Source organism: Triturus cristatus, chromosome 4_1 (genome assembly GCF_964204655.1).
Source record: "Triturus cristatus chromosome 4_1, aTriCri1.1, whole genome shotgun sequence".
Lineage (NCBI taxonomy): Eukaryota > Metazoa > Chordata > Amphibia > Caudata > Salamandridae > Triturus > Triturus cristatus.
The window spans coordinates 12,553,167-12,576,549 of NC_140585.1; the positions used below are offsets into that span (position 1 = coordinate 12,553,167).

General features: G+C 45.3%; 1 protein-coding gene across 1 annotated transcript in view; it reads left to right on the forward strand.

Annotated features, from left to right (window-relative positions):
* The first annotated feature begins 210 nt into the window (after positions 1-210).
* Positions 211-23,383, forward strand: part of LOC146839303 (uncharacterized) — a 39,699-nt gene continuing 16,526 nt past the window's right edge. Inside the window, exon 1 of the mRNA XM_085651341.1 lies at positions 211-333. Coding sequence (XP_085507467.1) covers positions 303-333 — 31 coding nt within the window. The 5' untranslated portion in view covers positions 211-302. The remainder of the gene's footprint in view (positions 334-23,383) is intronic.

Genomic DNA, 23,383 nt, shown 5'->3' on the forward strand with positions numbered 1-23,383 from the left:
TTCACTGCGAATTAAACCTTTCAGACTCTCATGCAGTGTTGATGACATGTTACCAAGTGTGGATCATAAACTATCTTGATAGACTTAACTTCTAGGATTCAACAATAAATTATTGAAAAACCTGGGCAAATGGGAAAAAGAAACTAGGAGAAGAAATAGGAATCAATAACCACTTAAGGACAAAAAAATATAAACTCCTTTCATCACTAAAGCAGAAACATCCACTCCCTATCAGTATCTTCAGACCGGTTGTGTAAATATTCTGTACAACCCATCCAGGCTGAGAGTTCAAAAGAGGATTCATGGCTGTACAGATTCTAACAACATACAAAGGTGGCACCAACCATATAATTCTGTAGTTTCAACTGCCAAACTGTTACACAATTCATAATGTTTTGAGATAGTTTATTCTTATGAATTAAATACCCAAAAACTAACTTTCGCATACGTTACAAAACAAAGCAGATTGTCTGATAAAGACACTGTAACTAGTAGTTCATCGCATGCTGTGATGTGTTTTGTGAGGTCCGTTGTGTCCTGTTCTAGTGTTAGGGGTAAGATTGACAATTAGAACAAGCATTTGCAATGCAACAGGTCTCGCATTAGTGAAGGTTTGAGCTATTGGTGTTGCAAAAGATAACGTTTATGATTCTTAATTGATATAGCGCTCAATCACCCCAAAGGGTATCTCTGCGCTTAGGGCGGTGTGCTGCAGCCAGACCCAAGGGAATCAGAAAAGGTAAGTTTTCAAAAGCTTCCTGAATTGAGAGAGGCTCTGACAGTCGTGAAGTTGGAGGGGCAGTTCGTTCCAGAAAGCAGGGGAAGATGAGTAAAAGCTTTGCCACCCGTGCGCGCCTTTTTAATTCTAGGGGTGCAAAGAAGAAGCTTAGAGCCTGATCAAAGAGGCCGTGGGGGGTGTACTTGATAAGTTTAGTGGGTAAGTAGGAAGGCCCTGTTCATTAAGGGTTTTATAAACCGTGCAGCCTATCTTAAATTTCACCCGCTTTCTCACAGGGAGCCAGTGGAATTTCTTGAGAAGTGGGATACAGGCCGTTCTATGTGGGGCATTTGCTACAAGACGGGCAGCCGTGTTCTGCACAACTTCTAACTTGTTTAAGGAGGCTTAGTTGGCCGAAGCCAACAGAGCGTTACAATAGTCCAGACGACTTAGTACTAGGGCTTGCATCAAAGTTTTTTGTTGGAGGAAGGTAACAGAGGGAAAATTCTTCTAAGTAAGCTGAGTGTGTGGAAGCAGGTGCCAGCAGTAGTAGTGGCATGAGTGTCGAAAGTGAGGTTCTGGTCGATCCTGATTCCTAAATTCTTGACCACTTCCTTAGGAGCAGGGGCATTACCCAGCTCCTCAGGCCACCATCTGGAGTGCTCCTCCAAACAACTTAATCTCTGATTTTTCGGCGTTCAATTGGAGGAAGTTAGTTCTGATCCAGGCAGCAATGGTCTTCATGCCCTCAGAAAAGATGAGTTGTATATCAGGTCTGTTTTTATCAAAGGTGAGGATGAGCTGGGTGTCGTCCGCGTATGAGATGGGACTGAACCCTAAGTTCCTCATTAGTTTGGCCAAGGGGGTGACATATTAAAAAGAGTGGGGCTCAAACAAGAGCCCTGCGGGACCCCCTTGGTATCTTTGGTGGTATTTGATCTGAAGGTCCCCAATGTAACCGTCTGGGTTCTATTAGTGAGCAAGTCTGTCAACCACTTCAGTGCAACCCCCTCGTACACCAATGCCTTGAAGTCTCTCCAGTTGGAACGGGTGCAATATGGTGTCAAATGCTGCCGACAGGTCAAGCAGCACCAAAAGTGCCGCCTGGCCATTTTGCTGGGCCATTCTGATGTTATCAGTTACCTCTATCAGAGCAGATTTGGTACTGTGCTTGGCCCGGAAACCTGACTGGGAGACATCAAGGCAATGAGAGGTTTCAACAAAATCCGAACCCCTCCCACCCTTATGGGCCACGCACACAACGTCGGCATCATACTCGACTCCTCGCTCACAATGAACCACCAAATCAACGCCGTATCCTCATCCTGCTTCGAAAGACATTTATATGGATCCTCGCAGAACCTAGAAAGACGGTCACCCATGCACTCAGCACCAGCAGACTTGTCTACGGAAACGCACTCTACGTTGGCGTCACTCCAAAACAGCTCAGGAAACTACAGAACGTCCAAAACTCCACAGCCAGACTGGTCCTTGACATCCTCTGCTGCAGCCACATAACACAGCACATCAGACAACTCCACTGGCTCCCAATCATCAAGAGAATCACCTTAAAGCTCCTCACACATGTCTACAAAGCTCTCCATGACATAGGACCAGCATACCTGAATCACTGTCTCACATACGTACCCGCCATACAACTTCACTCCGCCCAACCTGCCCTGGCCACCATCCCACGGATCCCCAAGATCAAAGCCGGAGGAAGAGCCTTCTCCTACCTTGCCGCCAAGACCTGGAACACCCTGCTCCTCCACCTCAGGCAATCCCTGTCGCTGATCCAATTCAGGAAGGACTTCGTGACCCGGCTCTTCGACTGAACCTCCACACCCAGACGATCAGTAGCCCTCCCCCGCTCAGCGCCTGGAGACCCTCAAGGGTGAGTAGCTGCACTATACAAACTCCTGATTGGTTAAATGAGCGAAGCCTGCTTTCGGGAATAGAGCCTGCTGGGTCTGTGAAACTGAATATATCAGAGGATCTGATCCGGAATAAATACTGTGTATACGTCGGCCAATAAGTGATTAGAGGAAATCATATGCCCACTGGCGTTCTCCCTCAGGTATTACCGCAATGACTTGCATTGTATAATTATACCCTCACTGTCAAGTCCCAAGCGATATATTCATAGATAGGGTTCTACTCTTCTCCAATGGAACAGAGCATCGAATAATACGTTGTGATTCTTGCCTGCCATAGTTCTCATTTCACCCCCCTCCCCTCTAGTTAGCTAAGCTACTAAGGGACACGCTCTATTGCTTTGACTCATTATGATTAAGGCTCCCTGTTTTCCGTTTTTACTCATTTTTACACATAAATACAGACAGAAAACATTAATTTTCTTGTCTGTATTTATTTTTAAATGTGGATAAAAACGGAAATTGGGTGCTTTTTGAATAACTCTCAATACTGTCTGCCATGACTGCCAGGCCAATAGATGTGTGGATTGATAGATCAGTGGGTTAAAACAGAAAGGAATTTTAGTAATGAGTCTTTAACAGCAGTAGATATGCACAAGGTTGAAAGTGAAAATAGCATTTTTTCATATAAGTGCACTGATTTATCTTCTGAGGGTGCTCATAGCACTGAAACCTGGCAGACCTTCAAGCATGAGTGCATATTAATAAATGTGGAAATATGCTAATTCTAGGTTATATTTTCCACAAAACCCAAAATAAATATGGATAAATACAGATAAAATTAGCAAAAAATAAATATGGATAAATACAGACGGAAATGGCAGAAAAATAAATACCATAAAACTGGTGTCACAATGTGTGTATGGTGTCATCAGTGATGTCATCAATATTGTCAGTTGTGATGTAATATATGAGGACATAAGCAGTGCATGGCGGTGGCTCAAGTTCTAGTTTGGGTTATAGTTGGTAAATATTAGTGTTTGTTTTGGTTATTTAACATTAGTTTTTGTAGTATTTCAACACCTAACTATATTGTTACTTTTAACCTTAAATCAAACGGGACTTAAGTTATTAGTAATACAAAAACACTCTTCCTATGGAAACTCTGACCTAACTATAACTGCTGCCACTGCGCTATGTGTGTGTGCAGACTCGTAACTCTTATTTCCTCAACTCCCCACAAACGAGGTCCAAGCCAGTACTCCCGGGCACCTTATATTTGTTCGGCAAGTGTCGTAGTGAAGCGTTGCGGCTTAACAACAAGCCTTTGTCTACCTCAAGTGATGTGCCCTAATCTCCATGGAAATACATCTTTTGGTCCGCGATATACAATCAATACTCATTGCCTACTTCTTTTTCACAACATCAATCACAATCATTTTTAGGATATATTTGTTTTGTGCACCCATGTACCATAATAAAAACCGGTTCATTATATTCATCTTTGTTCATCGATACAGTATTAAGAGCTTTACATTCATTTTCACGGTATTCGTTCTCGGCATTGGTTCTGTCATTAGCTTACTCTGAAGGGGGAGCAGAGATATGGGACGGTAATTGGAAAGCTCAGTTGTAGAGATCCTAAGATTTTTACGAATGGGTACAACAAGTTGTACCCATTCGTAACGTTTGTTATATTTTATTTTTATCATACAATATCCCAGCAGTTGTACACAATATTCCTTGCTAATGAGAAAGCATGCACCGCCGCTAGTAAGACCTAAGAAGTTGTACACATTCTCCAAATAGAGACCGTTTTGAACTTGTAATGAAACGCTGTATAGATGTTTTAAAGGTTTGGGTGACTGCATGCACCGAACCACCAGACCAGAAAACAGCCAAACAAATCTGCCCACAGCCTATCAGACGAGCCCTCCTGACATTGCCTGACGGCCCTGTAGCCCAGACCGACTCTGTAGGTCACAGGTTCAACTCCTCTTAAGGCTAATTCAGCCTTTCATCATTCCAGTGATAGTAAAATAACATTTCCATTAGTAACATTTGTTATTTATGGTATTAACACACAATTTAATAGTAAGCACTGTATACAAAACTTGTTAATATTAGAGCATTCAAACCAGCTCTTCCCCAGTCCAAAGCGCAATTCCATTAGTGTGCACATTTGTCGCTTTTGCTGTGTATGTTTCCCTATGAGGCTCTATCAGTGTGTTTGTGTGTATGTACCCGTGTGTGTGTGGCAGCGTAGAAATGTGACTGTTTGGGCCTAGCAGTGTTTAGTATCTGTGCATCTGTGGGTGTAGTAGCTTTTATGCATCTCTTGGCCTTTGTTGTGTGTGCCTGTAGATGTCAATCAGTATCTATGTATGTATCTGTGCCTGTGTATGTTTAGCATTGCATATTTGTGTGTCTGGCAGTGTTTACATGTGTTTGAATGTGTGTCTGTGTGCATATGGCAGTGTGTATGTTTGTGTATAGCAGTGTGTATGTGTGACCCCGTTGTAGCGAAGCAAGCAGCAGTGCTGGGCTCCCCAGCGTGGCCGGTTTGATCCTTCCCCGCAGCGCCCCGTTGTAGTGCGGCGAGCAGCAGTGATGGTCTCCCCAGCGTGGCCGGTCTGATCCTCCCCCGCAGCACCCCGTTGTAGTGCGGCGAGCAGCAGTGATGGGCTCCCTAGCGACGTTGGTCTGATCTACCCCCGCAGCACCCCGTTGTAGTGCGGCCTTCCCCGCAGCACCCCGTTGTAGCACAACGAGCAGCAGGGATGGACTCCCCAGCGAGGCTGGTCTGATCCTCCCCCGCAGCACCCCATTGTAGCGAGGCGAACAGCAGTGATGAGGTTCCCAGCGAGGCTAGTCTGATCCTCCCCGGCAGCACCACGTTGTAATGCGGCGAGCAACAGTGATGGGATACCTAGCGAGGCTGGTCTGATCCACCTCCGCAGCACCCCGTTGTAGCGAGGCAAGCAGCAGTGATGGGCGCCCCAGCTAGGCCGGTCAGATCCTCCCCCGCAGCACCCCTCAGTAGTGCAGCGAGCAGCAGTGATGGGCTCCCCAGCGTGGCCGGCCTGATCCTCCACCGCAGCACCGCTGTTGTAGTGTGGTGAGCAGCATTGATGGGCTCCCTAGCGAGGCTGGTCTGATTCACCCCCGCAGCACCCCCTTGTAGCGTGGCGAGCAGCAGTGATGCACTCCCCAACAAGAGTGGTCTGATCCTTCCCCGCAGTACCCCGTTGTAGTGCGGCGAGCAGCAGTGTTGGACTCCCTAGCGCAGCTGATCTGATCCACCTCGCAGCACCCCGTTGTAGCGAGGCGAGCAGCAGTGATGGGCTACCCAGCGAAGCTGGTCTCATCCTCCCTGCAGCACCCCGTTATAGCACAGCGAGCAGCAGTGATGGACTCCCCAGCGAGGCTGGTCTGATCCTCCCCGCAGCACCCCATTGTTGGGCAGCGACCAGCAGTGATGGACTCCCCAGCGAGACTGGTCTGATCCTCCCCTGCAGCACCCTGTTGTAGCAAGGCGAGCAGCAGTGATTGACTCCCTAGCGAGGCTGGTCTGATCCACCTCCGCAGCACCCCGTTGTAGCGAGGCGAGCAGAAGTAATGGACTCCCTAATGAGGCAGGAGAGAGCATCTGCAGATAAGACTTCAGTTAACACCCCCTCCTTTTCACGGATCTTTATAGGGGCGGACATCTGGCAACAGCAGGTCCCTACTTTGAATTTACTGATTTTGGGAGGTGCAGAAACACCATTCTGCTGTGGTGTTTATCATTTAAGAAAGCACTCATAGGCAGGCTCCATACTTCGCTGTCTATAGTGTAAACAGCAGAACAGCGTCTCCCTGTATCTGTGATTCATGGGCGGTTGCTCAGAGCGTGAGACCTCTACAAACGTATGTGTAGAACTAGTGCGAGCAACCTTATAAACTCGTAATGCCAGATGAAAAGTGGGTGGAGTCTAGGAAAAAGAGAGAGGACTGCACTCAGCTTTAAAGTTAGAAAAATACCTTAAAGGGCACGGCTGAAGCACCGAAAGGAGAGGGTTTTTTTGTAGTGTAGCTTCTGGCGTATGCGGTGGAGGGGGGGGGAAGAGTTGATAAAGCAATAAGAAATAAATGTGAGTAGAGTGATGGCACCATACTGGTTACCTTGGACTTCTGCATTATATACAAGTATCCCCAAATCTGAAGGGATTGCTGCCATACACCATTTTTTTTTACATCAGAGACGCTACTCTACTTGGGCTTTCTGAAATGCTGACAGATTTGATCACTGGTGTTTTGGCTAACAATGTCTTCATCCGGTGAGTAGTATGATTTTACAGCAAGTTGCAATAACAGCACGGCCAGATTATCAGGCACAATCTGTTTTAGGATTTCACCCGATGCACTTGGCTCTTCACAGGGTTTGCTTCAGGATCACAACGGTGTTCTTCTTGTTCTGTCTGCTGCATTTCTTATCCCCATGTCGACGTTACAATTGTATATACTCTTGCTGTCTTGAAAAAGTCTATGACAAAACACGTGATGGCTGCCTGTTTGTAATGGACTTTGTCGTAGACACAAGAATTGTGAAAATTATGGAAAGAATAAATCACGACAACAACTCTGGTCTTGCAGTACTTCTTTATTGGCCGGACGACGCGGCCATTGGACTTCTCTGAGTGCTTCGGTATTCCTCTGCTCATTAGGAAGCGAGGTGTTGGCAGGATAGGCCTCTTTGACTTAACGAGGGAGAGGAGCTGTCACTTACCATAGTTGCACATCACAAAGGCTCTGCGTGAGCACTCTCACAAAGGAGTTATCACTGGTCTTTTGTGACTCCAGACAAGCTGGACTCAGGGCAGGGAGGAAGGGGATGCCTGACACGTCATGGCGGTGGAAGCCTCTAAAAACTCCTACTTCAAAGTGGGCACCAGGTATAAATATTGGACTCCAGACCGCAAAAGAATAAATGAGGTCCCAGTGCCACCTACTGTCCCTTCTAATACTTCATGCCAGTAAAAACAACTCTCAACAAAGTCCCACAAAATGATAGTGTCAGAGACAATTTACATCAGTGACACCAAGTGACCCCTCCTAACACATCTCACCATTAAAATGAACTCTCAACGAAGTTCCACAATACTAAAGTGCAAGATGTTATCTTGCGAGTATACAGTGTCTTTATATCTACACTGTTATTCTAAGCGTACATGGTGATTGTTTTGCCCATCTTATTCCAATATTATCTCGTGCATATACTGTTATCTCAAGTTGATGCTGCTTCCTATCCTACCTTGTGCCTATAGCAGTGACCCTTCCTGTCGGATGTCTACTAGTCTATGCTGATATTGATTTCCTACCTATGATGTGGGTGTATAACTTGTATATATGCTCTCGAATATAAAGGACGTTTCTGCAGACTGACCAATAAACTCCATCACAACCACCAGCTCCTAGATACCATGGTTACTAAGAGCCCAGTGACCTCAACAGGCCCACCGGCGCTTTTCGACATTCAAGGCCCCCTTTTCCTCAAAGGGATCCTGCCAGATCGCCTTGGTGACCTTTTTCACACGCTCACATCCCACCCTTCCAAAGAAGTGCCCACCAACCGTCCACTGAAGGGCCCACTGTTGCAATCAGGCAGCCATCTCAGCGATTGGAGGCTGCTTCTTGACCACTATGCACACCTCTGAATGCTTCTCCTGAAGTCTAACTTTGGTCATCCCCAGAAACAACTTCTGAGTATCTCTTCAACTTCGGGAGCGTGGAAAGATACCCCCCCCCCCCCCCCCCCCCAACTCATTTCTGCAAAACCTCTCCAAACATGCTGCTAAAAAGTACAAACACAAAGTCCCTAAAGAACATACAGAGACACTAATAACAGACATCTTCTACAATCCAACACACAGAAGTCTTAAAATTGTCTTAAAATTGACTTCATCTTCTACACTAAGAAACCTGCCAAATGGAGAGAAACCTTCATTCAACACCTTCATGTAACTCCTACTGCCAACGTCCCTTATGGATCTAAACTCACTATATCCCTGTCCCAGAACTTTAGCGGAGAACTGTCCATAACTATTTACAGAAATGGGAACATCCTAATCCAAGCCACTGAACAAAACCTGTTTATTTTCCACTTTCCGGCTCTCTGCGCCGCCATGCCATCCGCTCCCACCACCACCCCTCAACCCTCACCCAGAATTCTCACCCATGCACCCCCTAAACTACTAGCTGAACCTTCTACTCCCAATCACCCTCGCACTGCCCCCACCTCTACCTCCCCTACAGCCTCTCTGATCCCCAGATGCACTGAAGCTTCTGTTTCGATACCAAAACTACTTGCCCCTTCTCCATGGCACACCTCCACTGCCCAGCTTGACTTATCTATCGCATCCAAACCCTCTCAGCCCTCCAACCACAGCAGACTAGATACTACATTGGCCCAGGAGCGGCCTGTGCAGGTAAGAGCGGTGAAAGGCCGGGGGAATTCTACAGACGACAACAAGAGAGAATTAAATAAATCATTTTCCCCTCGTCGTCGTCTGTTTAATCCCCCCCCACCCGGCCCCACTGCTCTTACCTGCACGGACCGCTCCTGCATAAGCTTCCACCCCAAACTCTGACGAGCTCCATTACACTCCACTTCCTACCACTGACCCAACCGCCACTCAACTGATCCCAACAGCCCAACTTGAACTCACAATCAACACTATTCTGGATGAAATCTCGTCACTACGCAAGAACGCAAAGATTACCTACTTCCTGCCCCAGCTTCTCGCATCTATAGCGAACACTGATCCTGCCACAAACATACACTCTGATCCCCCTATCCTTTACCCCTAGACAAACTATCCCCTATATCCATCACCAACTCAATCATAGATGCACCACGACTGAAATGACGCAAAGGGAAGCTGAAATGCTGAGCAACACATATGACAATGCCCCGAGCAAGCCTTGCCGCCAGATGAACCCGGTCATCCTTGGCACGAGTAGAACCCTGAACACCACTCTCCCTCCGAGGCGGCCTACCCACTTACCTACCATCCAACCCTGTCAGCCTGGTCCAAGATCACTACCTACGCTTTGCTGCATACCTACTAAACGGTCAGTCAGCAGTCAAGCATGCCACTCAAATAGCCGAAACCATCCTAGGACACAAAATTGACTTCTGCTTTCCAAATGAAACCTGTCTGAATGACCACTCATCCTCTTTTATCAATTTCTTCAACCCACTGGGCCTCTCAATCATCCGTACGACCATTAGGATAGTATTAGCGGTGGATTAACCATTATACACAAAAACTATCTGTGCTTAACTCCCTTCCACAACACGAAATACCCTACCTTGGAGAGTTCCACTCTCGTCCAAAGGCCCCACCTCTATCAAAATTCATGTCATCTATCACTCTCCTGGTGAAAAATGACAAATCTTTGAGGACTAAACAAACCTAATAACACAAAACTACCTTAAAGGCAGCGCAGACGTTCTACTAGGGGACGTGAACCTGCACTTGAACAATGCCGATGATCCGACAGTACAAGCCCTAGCCACCCTCCTGGAAGCGAACGATCTCACCCAACACTGCAAAAAACAAACTTATACCAAGGGCTCTACCCTTGAAGCAATCATCTCTAAGCAGAATACCTTATTCCTTCGTTCTATCCTACCCACCGACTGGACTCACCACCACCTAATTCTTTTCAATCTCAATGCCTTCCAACCAAAGGCTCACCCCCAAAATACCCAGCACAAGCACTGGGCGAGGAGCATACATTGAATCTCCCAGGCAGAGTTAGAAGCATTAGTCAGTTCCCAAATTCCAAGATGATGACCTCACTGCCCACTACAACAGAAAAACGGGAGAACTCCTTGACATAGTCGCCCCTTTGAAACTCAAGAAATCAAGAAGTATCCCTTCCAGATCTTGGTTTAACAAAGACCTTCACAAAGAGGGAACAACTTCAATTGGCGGAAAGAAACTGGAGACAACAACCCTTGTTAACACATCGTGCGATCCCGGGAGCGAAACGCATAAAATACAAAAAACACCTCTTCAGAGAAAAATCCCCCTTCTTCTGAGCACAACTTGACCGTTCTAGGAACAGACCTAAAGACCTTCTCAACATCATCAAACAGCAAACCTCCTCTTTCCCTCAACACTCAATAAATGACTCTACCATGCGCTGTGAAGAGTTTGCAACATTCTTCTCTGAAGAAATATCTAACATTGAAATCTCTCTTGACTCATCCATCTCTTCGTCCTATACCAAAGTTGTCCCCCCTACCTCCAACTAATGGTCGTCTCACCAAACTCACCCTATGCCAGTTGGACTGAATTAGACTATGTCTCTAAAGAAGAAGTCCTCAAATTACTCGCTTGCATGAAACCAACATTGCACATCTCCAATCCCCTCCCTCCTGCGCTTGTCAAGAATCTCAGTCACATCATATCTCGCCTGCATGGACCAAAATCATCAACTCCTCCTTATCGAGCAGCTGCATGCCGACCTACCTCAAACTCGGCCAAGTCACCCCCTCATCAAACAACACAGACGCCAACTAGAACAACCTTAACAATTACAGACCTATATTTATTCACATTTACCTTCAGAAGCAAGTCTCATCAAAGCACAAGAGTGCCTGACGAACTTAGTAGTCCATACGCTGGTACTTTTCAGACTGGATTATTAGAACTCTTTCCTGTGTGGCCTTCCCAGAGAAAATTAGCACCACTGAGAGAAATGCTTCACACAGTTATCCACTTTGTGACAGGTCACAACATTTTTTAATCATATTTCTTCTATACTTCGCATCCTACAATGGCTTTCCATTGAAGCAACAGACCAATGTAACACTGAATGCATCACCCAGAAAGCCCTCCACAACTCCACACCCTTCTACTTGGTTGAAAAACTCAAAATCTCTGGATCTGAACAAGGATCGAGAAATCGTAATAAAGTCCTGCTGGAACAAGCGACATTCAGGCAAGAACGCTTTATGAAGCTCGCCTTCTCTGCCAGCGCTACAAGGATCTGGAACTCCCTCCCACAACCTCCTTGAACAACCACAAGTCTTGCCAGAATTAAAAAGGAACTCAAAATCCTCCTATTTGAGAGACGCTTTGAATAATAAATCTGTGATCGCTTTTCTGCATCCACTTTTCCAATGTATCCAGATATTAACAGTTTGAACTTTCTCCCCTGACGTGATCTGTGGGATTCGTCTATTTTCTTTGATGCTTATCTGTTATTTTACGGCACATCTAAACTGCATTTTGGTCTTTCTTCTTTAGAAAAGTGCCTCAATGCCCTTCAGCAAGATTGTACTATATAAGACCACAAAAATAAACACATTTGGTATCATAAAGAGAAACCAGAAAAAACATCTTTTTGAAAAGTTTGTGCAGATTTGCCAAAAGGTTCCAAAGTTATTAGCAAAGAAATAATTGCTTTTCAATAGAAACTCTTATAACCACAAACTACATGGGAGGGAAGGAAGGAAGAGGAGGGAGGGAGGGAGTGGGGGAGAGAGAGATAGAGATACACACACTATGGTTTAAGTGTGTTTCAAATAATTTTCAAACATAAATTAAGATGTTAAAAGCAATCCTAATAATAACTTCATTATAACCTTGGTGTTTTAGATCCAAGACTACCAGACAGCACTAAAGACATCTTGGGGATATTCAGAAAGCAGCATCCCTGGGAATACATTCCGCCCATTCCTTAACTTTGGATTTGTGGTTTGTAACTCCTATCCGTCTCTCCCGCTGCCCAAACATTGTTTACTGTATTCTTCCACAAAAACGCTTTCTGTAAAAAGGCCTTCAAATCTTGTTCTTATCTTGTCACATTTGCTGTGCATTCAAAGACAGAGGTCAAATGTCAAGCTCTCTCTTCGAGGGAGCTTGGTGTTTACTTTTCTTCCTATAACTTCAAAATGAGAGAATTTATGTGACAATTCTGCTGAGTATCCATACAAGAGGAGAATGTGTAAGATTTTATCCCTAGCACACAACAACAAAATAGCACTGGCAAAGCCAATTGGTCTTGCCTTACGGACCTACTGACTTTGCAAATGACTTTTAGCAGTGTCCCACACCATCAGTCGAAAAAGAAATATCCTACTGCATTTTGCCGGGTTCCAAAGATTGACACATAGTTACTGAGGCCTACCCTTTGAATATCAATCAAATGTGGTGGATATGATTAATGAAAATAGAATGCCGGGTACGGAGAGTTTTTTATGTGCCATCAATAAGCTCCTTAGGTGCTGCACCTAAAAATGCTAATATTACATTTTTTTTCTGAACGCCGGGAAAGGGGACCGTTAGTCTGAGAAGAAGCTAGATACGGTTGCTCTCTGTTGTAGGGAATCCCAGTCCACAATCAGAGCCTGAGAAGTCTCTCCCCAGTGTGAGTATGTTATTTTTGATAAGTAGTTTGGCCACGCCGCCGTACTTTATTTGACTATTTTCCTCAAGATACCACTAGCAAAGCGCCCAATGATTACCCAATCAGCCTACGGGCTTGCCGTCTTTCACGGTATTGGGTTAAATGCCTGTGATGTCCTGATGGTTTTCTGCTTCAGTATGGCTGTGCGCAGCCAGCATCGAGGGCGCTGGCCTTGCAGGGCGTGAAGGTAATTTTTCAGCCCTCACACACCTTCTTCACAGCAGGCAACAGGTGGGGGGGGTCTCCCCACACTCAGGTTTGTTATTAATTTACTCATTCAGTGTTTGATACCCAGTTGGGTCATGTTCGCGCTATATCAGAGTGCTTCACAAATCTATAGCATTGTACTTCTGACATTTGGTTTGATTAGTCCTTTAAACAAACTACCAAGTATGTGTGTATATATATATATATATATATATATATATATATATATATATATTCACTTTTAAGTGGAAAGCATTTCTACTTTACAAATCATACATGTCCTAAACATTACTAGAGATCAACTTGCATTACAATAGTATGTGTCCTAAATATTACAACATGTGACATTATAGAAATACATGTACTAAGAATACCTCATGTCATTTAGTACAGTGGATCGTACATAGCAAACAGACTGGTTATAGAATATATAGCTATTTCCTATACTGCTTTCGGCCCGGTAATGTTGTACAGATGTGGCAGGGTCGCGTCATGATGATGATGCTGCTGGTGAGAGCTGCCAGAAGATGCTTCAATGGCACAGCCGTCTGCACATGCCAATGTCCCCTCCACCCCAAGCCGTCCTTCCATTACCTTAGGTGCCAACTTTACAGTCGACGGTGAAGCTTCTGGTCGGCAGCAGTAGACATGAGCACTTTAGTTGAAACTGCTGCTACCATTATGCGAAGGGGAGGTGGTGAAGGCAAGAAAATGAAGTAATTTGCTTTTATAAATAACAAGCCAGGAGAGGCAAGCAGCGATGAGTGAGACGGTGAGGAACTGGCTCTCTTACTTTGAAGTCAGAGAAAGAACGGGCGTTTTAGGGGAAACATCATCTGACATTTGATCTCGGTCTGTGAATGAACAGCAAATGTGACGAGATAAGAAAAAGAATTACAGCCGTTTACAAAAAAGCTTATTGTTTGTTGGTCTGGAGTGAGGGCTGTTGAGTAACAGATTACTCTATATGTGTGGCTGGCATACATGCCATTTGCTTCTAAAGTCGAGGTAAGCATGCGGGAGATACTAAAATCTGTGTACATGAAAGACAATAGATCTTATGCTGAATATGAGAAATATTGAGGATACTACCTGAATCCTGGTCCCAGCGGATGCAGCCAGGCGTGCCTGGGAACAGACAGGCTTGTCTTTGACAAAATGCTTGCAACATATACATTAAATGTTCGCAACACATACACGCACAAAAACACATCACTCTTTCAAAACTCCATACAACTGTATACTCACAGATGTGACACAAACACAAACTCTCACTTGTACAGCCTCACACCTCATTTATAAATGAATTAACGAAACAAACCAGATTTCTCTCAACCACATAAAAAATCTTCAGTTCCACACAATGCTGCACACAGACACACAATTATACAGGCATTTGGCTCTGCCGTGCACACACACACAAGTGAAACACACCGTTTTTTATCAGACTGATCAATCGCTTACACACTCGTATATAATTTATCCACCCAAGAGGACCAATCACTAACAAGCACATACACACTGTTTCACACACACAAATCACCTCTATACATTTTGTACTGAAATGTTCGGCCTCGTCCAGGCGATTCACGAGCAGACCTACACACAGGGTGGGCACAAGGTGGGCACAGATCTTCACAATCACACGTAACACCCCAAATAATCACGTGTCACTCTTCACACAAAGGTCTTGCAGTCTCTTCAACAGAGCTGTGACATCCCAGATTCTCTGAGGCAACACGGAATTTGAAATGCTGTTGAGGGAGTTGGTAGGTGTCAGTACCTAAGAAGGAAGCAGATCTGTGGGTGGAGCATTCTGTAAGGAAATCAACTCCTCCTTTCTATCACCACCATGGACACGCGATACTTCATATATTAGCGACGCGCGGAAATAGGGAAAAATGTACAAGGCTTCAATATCGCATTGAGAGTACTGAGAATCTGTGAATTCTATGTTAGAAAAGCCACTGAAGCGGGTAATAACACAGAGAAACTTTGTCACTCCCTCAAAAACTCCACACATTGCATGTGCACTTTACGCAGTACTGCTTCAGTAGAGCAAATTCAGGTCGTATGTCCGGTGGTGATGATGATGTAGAACTGTTAGAGGTACCAGGCACTGCAGGTGGAGGGTCCTGTTGTGCTCTCCTGCACTCCTCCTGAGCCAGATTCACTGGATGCAGAGTCTTCAGGTGCTTATACATCGAGGCAGTACCGCATGAGTATTTTTTCTCAGCACTACCTCGGGACAAGACACGCTCACAGATCTTGCAGTTTACTTTGGTGGCGTTCACTTTCTTCTGCCCCTCCGGAAAGGTGAAAAACTTCCACATCACCGATACTGGCCTTTGTGAACGTGGAGCTTCTGGTAAAAATTCTTCCTCTGAAGAATGTTCCTCCTGGTCCTGTGGCTGTTGTCCTGAAGCCATGATGTTGGTTTTATTCTCAAAAACACCAGTGCATTATTGAATGCAAATTCAGCCATCCATAATAACTCTGACCATTCACCCTCCTGATCCAGAAGGAACATTCTAAGATATTGTTCCAACTCTTGATTGACCCTTTCAGTTTGGCCATCCATCTTAGGATGATAACTGGTCGAGTATCTGACTTCCACCCTAAGGCCTACCATGAAGGCTTTCCAGAAGTGGGGCACGAACTGAGAACCCTGATCAGAAATCAAAATCATTGGGACCCCATGAACCTTGACTATGTGCTCACTAAACTGTTTAGCTAACTCTTTGGCTGTAGGGACCCCCTTTAGAGGAATGAAATTGCTCATTTTCGTGAAAGTGTCTACAAAAACGAACACGTTGTTAAACCCATGACTAAGGTTCTTGGGGAGCTTGTCTTAAGGCTTTCCCTCGGGAACAGATTCCAGAAGTAGCCACGTATCGTTTAGCACGAGTCTGCATTTCCGGCCACCCAAACTAACGTTGGATTAAGTCAAGAGTCTTAAACACTCCTTTCTGGCCTGCGAAAGGTTGATCATGACCCACTTTTAAAGCTTTCTCACGAAGCTCAGTAGTTGGCAAGTCCAATGCACTGTTGAAGTAGGGCAATTTATGGAGTACTTCTCTTCCCGAATCCTGTAGAGTCCAATTGAGTATTTCTTCTTGAGACAAACTTTTCTTGACCTCTTCTTTAAATTCCACCAATGAGATGGTACAGATTATCTTATCCTCAGGAATGATGGTTTGTTGAATTACAGGATGTTTTGATTCCCTGTTTCCAGGTCGGCAAGTAATCACAAAAACAAAGTCTGCGAAGTAAAGAGACCATCGCAACTGTCGAGGGGACAAGGGCTTGGCAGATTTAAAAAACTGCAAATTCTTATGAACCGAATATACAGTTACAGTGTGCCTGGCACCCAATAAGTAATGCCTCCATTCCTCAAAAGCGCCTTTAACAGCTAATAATTATTTTTCTGCAATAGTATAATTGATTTCTGCAAGGGTTAATTTTCTAGATCTAAATGCCACTGGGTGTAGTTGCCCCGTATCTTTATGGCATTGAGAGAACACCCCTCCAATTGCCAAATCCGAAGCATCAGCTTCTACAAAGAAGGGTTCGGCTGGATCCATGTGTAGTAAGATAGGAGCGGAGGTAAAATTCTTCTTGAGAAACTTGAAAGCTGTCCTGCCTCCTCAGTCCACAGGAACTTCACTCCTTTTTAGGTCTTGCGCCTAGTGTTGCAGTGCGTAGCACTGCTTGCGCTGCGAGAGACCTCTTGTAGGGGGTTTCAAAATCGCCCAAGGAATCGCTCATGCGTGTGCGATTCCTTTTGTGCCACGCTATTGGCCTTTGCATGCGTCGTCTTATGAAAGATAGCACGCAATTGGCCAAAGGCGGGCGCATTGCTCCGCCCATGGCCTATTGGTGTCTATTATGTGCACCAAAGGCCATGTGGTTTCAGTTATCGTGCTCCGACACGGGCGCGATAATTGAAACCACATGTTTCGCTGTGGCATGCGCGCGCACACCACTCGTGGGCGTATTTCTTTTTTTTTTTTTTTACAATAGCAATCGCTTTCGTAGTCGCTTTCACTGCCGCTTGTTTTTAAAGAGCTTCCTAGTCAGGATTACAGTATCTCAGGAACCACGGTGAGTTTTGTGCTTGATACAACATTTCTTTTTCTGCGGGAGGTATTGGGTTTTTGGTGGAATGTTGTGACTGGCTTCAGGGCCCATGCGGTAATGGAATGCGAGGAAGGGATCGTGACTGTGCACTCTCCAAGGATCCTTGTAGCAAATCTCCCCACCTTTGTACCGGCCTAAAATCGAAAGGCTCTCTATTCCCATACGATACCAAAGGGGATAATGGACGGAGTGTTTGAGCAAATCAAACACTCGCCCCAGTCAACTGATCTGGGTTTAATCCATCATCATTGTTTAGCTCACTCCACCACCCCATTTCAAACATGGCCATATGCAAATCCGTCTGACCCTGTGCCTCATGGGAACAGTCCAGCCCGAACTGCCGAGCCATGTCTTCCCTGGACTGGAAACAAGCATCCTGGGACCGGTTTCGGGTCATAACCCTCATCAGCCAGACCCTCATCAGCCAGACTATCTTGAATCCAGTGGCAAAGTGAGCAAGGGACGCTCGTCTGGGCATACCCTGCCAACTTAGTGCGAAGAAAGCGATACCAAAGGGGATAATGGAAGGAGCGTTTGAGCAAATCAAACACTCACCCCCAGTCAACTGATCTGGGTTTAATCCATCATCATTGTTTAGCTCACTCCACCACCCCAGTTCAAACATAACCATATGCAAATCAGTCTGACCCTGTGCCTCATGGGAACAATCCAGCCCGAACTGCTGAGCCATGTCTTCCTTGGACCGGAAACAAGCATCCTGGGACCGGTTTCGGGTTCATAACCCTCATCAGCCAGACTATGTTGAATCCAGTGGCAAAGTGAGCAAGGGACCTCTATTCCCATACAGCTGGATGTCCTCATTTCTTTTTTTCTTTTCTGAAACACAGTGCGGCGCTAGTAACAAACTTTATGTATATAGTATTGAACTTAAGTAAGATCACGCGCACTCAGGTTCCTTTTTATTGGCCGGGCACCGTGGCGGAGGGGTGGGTGTAGGGAAGTTTAGGGGATAACTCTTTTTCAAGAGTGAGTTGCCAAGTGATGATGGTCACTGCGTTCTTCCCAATGATAGGTGTGGACACCTGGACAGCCGATGCTGGCTGCAGATGGACGTTATTGCTAGTGTTCATAGTTTAACTTGATGGTAAGTCAGTGTGCGGAAACGTATACAGACGCGATCAGGAGCATACATGACAAGCCTTTAAGAGTTCGCAGATGGTCCATCTTGCTGAAGCTTTTGGTGATTAATAGTCGTTGTCCAAGAGATTACACTATGATTTAGGGAAGGAGGGTTGCTAAAGTCATGTTGTTTGTGATGTTTAACCTTCAAAGGTAGTCTTCAGGAGAGCCCCTTAGAGTCCATTTACTCAGCAGAATGTGCCTTGGACGTGTTACCATTTGACTGTGTGTAGAGTGTCTTGGAGTTGCTTGTGTGTGTTGTTGTAAGTCTGCCAATGGGCTGCTGCTAAGGCACTTGGAAGGGTGGTTCATTCGCAAGGCGTGTCGAAAGTCCACAGCACCGGTGAGGTTAGCATTTCAGTGGTCGGCTGTAGCTTCGGAGCACCATCAATGCTTCTGGTACTGCAATGTTTTATTGGTGGTCTAACACCAGTCAGATTGTTAGTCACTATAGATGGTAGTATCAATTTATTTCTGGGAGGAATTGGCAGACTGGTCTTGACCAGTTTAGTAATGCTTTCGACCTGGATGACTAAGTGACCCAACAAGGCGAAAACATTATTTCCACGTGTACAGAGACTGAGTGACCAATTTCCAACCAATAGGCATTGTAGGGTACCCATCGCCTTTGCCTTGGAGAAATATTGAACCTCTTTACTCCTAGTTGGAGTTGCAAGCACATAATAAAGCAGCCTTCTCTTAGTAATATTTTGAGCTATGCTGCCCATGGCAGCTGTGTTTCACTCGCCAGCCCCTGTGTTGTTTTCACTCGCCAGCCCCTGTGTTGTTTGCACTCGCCAGCCCCTGTGTTGTTTGCACTCGCCAGCCACTGTGTTGTTTGCACTCGCCAGCCCCTGTGTTGTTTGCACTCGCCAACCCCTGTGTTGTTTGCACTCGCCAACCCCTGTGTTGTTTGCACTCGCCAACCCCTGTGTTGTTTGCACTCGCCAACCCCTGTGTTGTTTGCACTCGCCAGCCCCTGTGTTGTTTTCACTCACCAAACCCTTTGTTTTCACTCCCCAACCCTGTTGTTTTCACTTCCCAAACCCTGTTTTGTTTACTTTTCCCAAACCAATGTGTTGTTTTCACTCGCTAGCCCTGTGTTATTTTCACTCGCCAGCCCTGTGTTATTTTCACTGGCCAGCCCTGTGTTGTTTTCACTCGCCTGCCCGTGTTGTTTTCACTCGCTAGCCCCTGTGTTGTTTTCACTCGCCAGCCCCTGTGTTGTTTTCACTCCCCAACCCCTGTGTTGTTTTCAGCTCCTGTGTTTCACTCCAACGCTGCCACTCTGTAGCTTTTGTGCCCCCTGCAACTCCTCCCGTTGCTTTTGTGTCCATCCCATATTGCTTCACTGTCCCCCCCACCTATTGCTTCGCTGTTCCCTCTGCCCTACCGTGTGCACCCCTCTCCTGCATGTACCGTGTGCACCCCTCTCCTGCATGTACCGTGTGCACCCCTCTCCTGCATGTACCGTGTGCACCCCTCTCCTGCATGTACCGTGTGCACCCCTCTCCTGCATGTACCGTGTGCACCCCTCTCCTCCATGTGCCGTGTGCACCCCTCTCCTGCATGTGCCCCTTGTGCATCCCTCTCCACCATGTACCTGTGCACCCCTCTCCTGCATGTACAGTGTGCACCCCTCTCCTGCATGTGCCATGTGCACCCCTCAGCTCGGTGACTCAAAACAGAGTGACCAGCAGTGAGAATACACGTCTGCTAAGGATGTCAGTCTCCGAGGTGGACTCTGCAGGTGCACTGCATTTTATAGTATTGTACATCTTGATCCTCCTCCTGGTTAAAAAAGAATGCAGACTTGGTTTAAAAAGAAACACACTCTAAAGATGCAGTCTTGGAATGGTTCCTTTGCAGGTCAGTTCTCTGGGGCCTGTGGGACTCGAGCTAGTAAGGCGCCCTTGTAAAGAAGACTTTGCAATGCATTAGGTCTCACATTTACGCGAGTTTAAGCTATTGGCATTGTAAAAGACAATGCCTTTTATTTATGTTTTAAAAACGAAAACAAAAATAAACGGCATTGTTATTTGCAATGTCAATAGTTCAAAAGTGCATAAATGCGAGACCTATTGCATTGCAAATGCTTGTTTTACAACTTAGTGATGGGAACAATTTTCTGTGAAAATCTTTGAATGAAACGTCGATAAAAATTGGCATACCCCAAAAATCATTGAACCTCCTTTACATCCTTTGGGGAAGGCCAATTAATCACAGATTGCACCTTCTTCTGATCCATAGTCACAACTTCTGGAGAAAGAACAAAGCCCAAAAATTCCACTGTTTGCACACTAAAAGCGCATTTTTCAAGCTTCACATACAACTGACGGTGACGTAATCTCTCCAATACCATTTTGACATGTGTTGTGTGCTCTTGAGAAATCTTGGAAAATATCAAGATATCATCTAAATAGACAACAGCTATCTTGTCGATTAAATCTCCCACGATGTTGTTAATGAAGTTTTGAAATGCCGCTGGGGCATTACAGAGGCCAAACGGCATAACTTGATATTCGAACAACCCATATTTTGTCCGAAATGCGGTCTTCCATTCGTGTCCCTCTTTTACACGAATGAGATGGTACGCCCCTCGAAGGTCCAGTTTCGTGAAGATCTGTGCTTCCTTAATCTGATCAAGAAGTACTGAAATCAGAGGCAGAGGATAGCGATTCTTTATAGTCACACGATTCATTGCACGGTAATCAATGCAAGGCCGAAGGTATCCTTCCTTGTAAGGGATGAAAAATAAAGGAGAGGATACCGGAGACTGGGAAGGTCTAATAAAAGCATTAGCCAAATAACGATCCAAGTATTACTTGAGATATCAATTCTCATCTTCCACGAAAGCATGGATTCTTGAACAGGGAAGGACTGCACCAGGTTCCAATTCAATGGTGCAGTCATAGGAACGATGTGGAGGTAATTTCTCCGCTTCTTGCTCACAGAAGACCTCTTGGAATTCTTGATATTCGGAAGGGATCTCAGTAGAATTGATGACGCAAATGGATTCTCCTCCAAAAGAAAGCAAGGCAGCTTGTGAAGGTTAGTAACATACGGTCTGCTCATGGTAACAATGTTCAGAGCAATACTTGGAACTCATTTTCACAGTTCGGTTCTCCCAATCAATGGTAGGATTGTGAGTCGTGAGCCATGGTAAACCCAATATCATCTGAAATTGTGCGGCATCGAGAAGGTTGAATTGAATTATTTCACGATGCCCATTGGCTTGAATCCGTTCAAACGGTTCAGTATGTTGAGTAATTGGTCCGGATGAAAGATTAGTTCCATCAACAGCCCAAACTAACTCACTTCTTTCCTTTTGAAGGGCTCTCACTCCGATGTTTTGTGTGTTCTTGATATCACATGAAATTCCTTGTGGCTCCGGAATCGATCATAATAGCCACTCCTGTGATCTCTTGATCTTGAAACTATATGGTAATATGCAAAATCAAGTGAGGCGCCAATATTTGCAAGGTATTCATTATGTGATGAGAATCTGGGGCCATTTTATTCACTGGGACCATCAGAGCGACCCCGTCTACTGATGGTTTTGCTCGTTTCCCTTCACAGGAATCTTTGGTCTCTTTGGACATTCCTTGACAAAGTGTCCAGAAACTCCACAATCCATACACAGCTTCTTTGTTCTTTTTCTTACTTGCTCAGTGGACCTCTGACAGTTTCGGTTCCACCTCAGAGGAAGTAGAGGGGTTTTTACTCACTTCGTATCTGACTCTGTCGAATCTTGGAGGGAAGCGAAAATCTTTCTTCTTTTCTCCTTTCTGTTCCGTCCATCTAAAATCTATCTCCAAAAACACTAAGGCCGATAATTCAGAGGGTTGGTTAGGAATTTGAGCCAGGGTATCCTTAAGTTCATCACGTAACCCTCGATAAAAAAGAGCAGCTCTCTTCTCCTCCAGCCAGTTGGTTTCGACGATCAACTTATTGAATTGGGTCAAATAAGTTACTAAATCCTTGTTGCCTTGACGTAATTCTAGGAGTTCATTATCGGTGGCCTGAGAAATCTTCCTTCTATCAAAGATTCTTAAGAATTCTGTCTTAAGTCGCTCAAAGTCGTAAAGAAAGGGGTCATCTCTTGTCACCAATGGCATTGCCCAGTTTGCCACATCTCCACCCAAATAGGATAAAATAAAGACTACTTTGGATTAAGCATCAGGAAATAAGGTGGGGCGACACATGAAATGGAGAGAACACTGCGTTAAAAAAAGTTGGGCCTTTTGTGGGTCCCCCGAGAACCTTTCAGGAGGAGCCAAAGGAATTAATGGAGAAATGGAATGACCCACCCGTGCTACACTTCTGGGGTTAGACTCAGTTGAGAAACTATGAGAAGGAGTTTGGGGAATTGATGTGGATTCTGCAATTAACCCAGTAACTTTCTGCGTCAATAGTACTGTCTCCTGATGGGAAGATACTATATCTTGTTTTAATTTCTTATTTTCCTCTCTTACTGCTCCTAACTCCCTTTGAATAACCTCTCTCCCAGGTATTTTAGACTAAAACCCTCCGCCATTCTGCCTGGGTGAAGTAAATTTTCATGGGCACTTCAATCTGTCAAATTTAATCAGAAGTACCTGCGATTCCACAGAAGCAGGATTACGCTAAGTTCCCGAGGCCCACTCACCGGTAGCGTCACCAAGTAGAAACTAGTAGCGCCCACCAGTAAAGGGGAGTGAGACAAAGAAGAGACTGCTTCAGGGTGGTGTGAACCCTCTGAATTAGGAACCTTCGCTGGAGAACTTCTTCTATGCAGCCACCAGTATCGCTCCCAGAAAGAGGAATCACCTAGTGCACAGAGGAGATAGAAAACAATAAA